The sequence below is a fragment of the Cyclospora cayetanensis genome, unplaced genomic scaffold (genome assembly GCF_002999335.1).
Source record: "Cyclospora cayetanensis isolate NF1_C8 unplaced genomic scaffold, CcayRef3 CcayRef3_contig_482, whole genome shotgun sequence".
Lineage (NCBI taxonomy): Eukaryota > Apicomplexa > Conoidasida > Eucoccidiorida > Eimeriidae > Cyclospora > Cyclospora cayetanensis.
This window is the reverse complement of record NW_020312461.1, coordinates 35-3,905: the sequence shown is the minus strand read 5'-3', so window position 1 is coordinate 3,905 and position 3,871 is coordinate 35. Positions and strand designations below refer to the sequence as shown.

The following is a 3,871-nucleotide window of genomic DNA, read 5'->3' as shown; positions in this document are numbered from 1 at the left end:
GAGGACGAGCTGCACGACTGTCACTAGGGGGTTGCGGACGAAGTTGATGGTGGTCATGCGCGTCAAGACGCTAAACTCGGTGCACCAGCGGCTTCTGCACGCAGGAGGGACAAAATGCTTCATCGACAGCATGCGACATGTGCCCATTTGGAAGCGCTTGTGCGGCGAGGGGGCCCCGTGGAGGGTAACCGACAGACCCCACAAGTATCGCGTGATGAGAGGACAAGTTTGAGCTCACAGGAAGTCTTTGTGTGCCATGAGCCTCTCTTGAAGTCCTCTATTGAGCTGCTTGTCTGGAGGGAGTTCCAGCTCCCTCTCGATTCTGTCCGCTATACGCGCACACAGAGGCGAGGCCTTGTAGAACGCAGGAAGCCTGTCGATCTCCTCTTGCGTCACCGTTACACGCATCAAATGCGATTCAAAATGACTCAGTGCCGGCGCATCAGCCTCCTCGACATCCGTCTCCATCAAGATGTGAGCGGCACTCTGATCACGGCCTTGTGGCTCCTGCGTGACTGCCCCCATGAGCCCATACCCTTCGACAGACTGCTGTGTTTCGCTGACGCCAGCGAGCTGCCGGAGCGAGAGTTGATGCGGAAGCTCGTGAGATGAAGGCAGCTTGAGGTGCTGCTCCAGATCCACACCGCCTTCCGCTTCCAAAGTCTCCTCGCGATGCTCGTTCCGCACAGTCAACAGATCCAGCAGAAAATCCGCAGGATTGAATTGCGATGGACACCGCAACCCCAGGCGCGCAAAATAAGCGTTGCATTCCACGGCAGGACCTTGAAAGACGATCTGGCCACGATGCAACAGCATCAATTCATCAAACATGGCAAATAGCTGAAGGATGCGCATGACAGCACACAGAGGGAGAAAGTCGCAACGCTCCAACAGGAGATGCTGCGTGTTTTCACGCGGCACGGAAGGAGGAAAAAGCAGCAAACAGGGGGGAGCACCGAAGCGTAGGCAGTCAACATGTGTAAATATGTATTTAAAGAGTGGCCGCGTTGCTGCCATTTATGTTCTACGGCTGCGTGCGTAGGAAGCAGTATTTTTCAAAAAAATCATAATTGGAGCGCGTACACACAGACACGTTCATAAGCGTTCACCACCGACACCCCAAAATACAACATAATATGACACCAAAGAGGGTATTTTTAAACGCTTTCCTCCGACGGAGCGACGGAGCGCTGAGGCAAACAGAGTTGTACAATTTCGCTGGCCGTGGCTGCGGCTTTGGGGGATTTTTCTTTTGGTCAGGCCCCTAGTGCTTGTGGGATGCTGCTGACACAGGGTGTTAGCTGTAATTCTGCATCTGGTTAATAAAAAGCCTCGCTCGCGTACGAGCAGGCTGCGCGCGCATGCGCTTCATGTAGGGGCGACAAGAGGAGCAAACAAGCGTCCATCAAGCAAGGCATCCTTCTTCGTGCACTCATCAGGTGCACACAACCAGCGCATGCAGAGGAATGAGACATCTACTTGTGGTGATGATGATGCACACAACCAGTGCATGCAGAGGAATGAGACATCTACTTGTGGTGATGATGATGCACACAACCAGTGCATGCAGAGGAATGACACAACATCTTCTTGCGGTGAAAACAGGAGCAGCAGAGCAGCCTACCTGGGAGCGAGGCTGGTGAACGGTGCAGACGATTGTACGACCACCAGCACGCGCAAGACGCAGCAGCAAACGCATCGTGTCGAACGCGAGGGCAGCGTCTAGGCCTGAAGTTGGTTCGTCTGCAAGGACCGCAAGGCACACGGCGTGAGGCATACAGGATGAACGGCAGCTGTCGCTAGGAAAACCTTCTGCGCGCAATGCAAACGAGTAAAAGCTTCTTTTGCGCTTCCTTTCCCTTTGTCTCTCCTTTCTCTCCTGCCTTCTATCGATGCCCACCCGCAAGAAGGCTCGTGAAGACAACACTCTAAGGCTACATACCCAAAAAGATGAGAGAAGGGTTGTTCAGAAGCTCGACAGCAAGGGCAACGCGCTTCATTTCGCCGCCGCTAAGGCCTTTGCGCGAAGAACCTCCGATCTGAGTGTCTTTGCTGTGATACAGATTTATGGAGTGCAAAACCTCCTTTATCCTCTCCTCTCGAGCCTTCAGAGACGACACTCACAGGCCTAAGAACCGCCGATAGAAAGGCGTACACCGCGCGTAGAAAAAAGCGAGGCACGTATGGGAGTCCTATCCCCCGCCCATCCCCAAAACACATAGAAGTACATACATGCACATACAAGTACACATACGCTTGCACACATGCACATAAAGGCACACATTCATACACATACAAGTACACATTCATTCAGATACAAGTACACATTCATGCACATACAAGTACACAGTCATGCACATAAAAGCACACATTCATGCACATACAAGCACACACATTAATATACAAGCACACACATTAACATACAAGTAAACATTCATACACATACATACACACACAAGTACACAGTCATGCACATACAAGTACACAGTTATGCACATACAAGTACACAGTCATGCACACACAAGTACACATTCATACACATACAAGTACACAGTCATGCACACACAAGTACACATACATACACGCACAAGTATACATTCACGCACATACAAGTACACATTAATGCACATACAAGTACACATTCATGCACATACATACACAGACAAGTACATATACATACACACACAAGTACACATTCATGCACATACAACTACACAGTCAAGCACACACAAGTACACATACATACAAATACAAGTACACATTCATGCACATACAAGTACACATTCATGCACATGCAAGTACACATTCATACAAATACAAGTACACACATGCACATGCAAGTACACATACATACAAATACAAGTGCACATTTATGCACATACAAGTACACATTCATGCACATACAAGTACACATTGATACACATACAAGTACACATTAATGCACATACAAGTACACATTCATAGACACACGAGTACACATACATACACATACAAGTACACATTGATACACATACAAGTACACATTGATACACATACAAGTACACACATACAAGCAGGAAGCAGGGTGCTGCTAGCACCGATTCTCAATCGTGGGTGAGGGGAGAGGCATCACGAGAGAAGAAAGCCTTTTGCCATGCCTCAACAAAGTGGCGCAGAGGCTTCATGCAGGCCCTTCAACAGCGCAATTAGGGGACATGGTTCTAAGCAGGTAAATCCGACACGCTGCTCTGCAGCGGCATTCGTCTCTTAGTGCACATCTCAGAATGCAAAAAGACCGTCGAGCAAGCGTTCCCGCAGAGGCGGCTGCTCACACCCCTTAGAAGAGTGCTATGAAACAGAAACGGGGATGCAGAGGGAATGCGGCAATTCGCTGCTGCTGCTTACGGCTTTGGGAACGCCGGGGAGCTTAAGTGCTGCAAAGTAGGAAAGATATTCCCATACGGTAACGTAGGAGGGCAAGATATCCTTCTGCAGCAAAAGCGGGGGTGCACAAGGAGAGAGGTGTCCGTGAAAATCATCGGGAAATACATATATATTATGAATATAAGAGCCCCCTCTTCGAGAAGACATGGCAAGCAATGGGGGCGGGGGAGGGGAGTGAATAAATAGAAAAAAATGAAGAGGCTGCAGCGGTTCGCGGGGAGGAGGGCAGGAGTGGTACGCGCAAAGAGAACATATAGAGGCACAGATGCAAGAACCGTCGGCAGCGTGCAGGAAAGCAGCTTGTCTGTGTGTGAGGAAAGCAGCTTGTCTGTGTGTGTGTGTCTGTGTGTCTGTGTGTGTGTGTGTGTGTGTGTGTGTGTGTGTGTGTGTGTGTGTGTGTGTGTGTGTGTGTGTGTGTGTGTGTGTGTGTGTGTGTGTGTGTGTGTGT

At 49.7% G+C, this 3,871-nt stretch overlaps 1 protein-coding gene across 1 annotated transcript; it reads right to left on the bottom strand.

Moving 5' to 3' along the window:
* Positions 1-234: 234 nt before the first annotated feature.
* On the bottom strand, positions 235-3,468 carry LOC34619654 (ABC transporter G family member ARB_01379; the record flags this gene model as incomplete). The annotated part of the gene is made up of 4 exons (XM_026334704.1): positions 235-840; positions 1,625-1,743; positions 1,943-2,105; positions 3,385-3,468. Coding segments are annotated over 4 exons (972 nt in total), but the record flags the coding sequence as incomplete, so codon positions are not given.
* Positions 3,469-3,871: the final 403 nt, after the last annotated feature.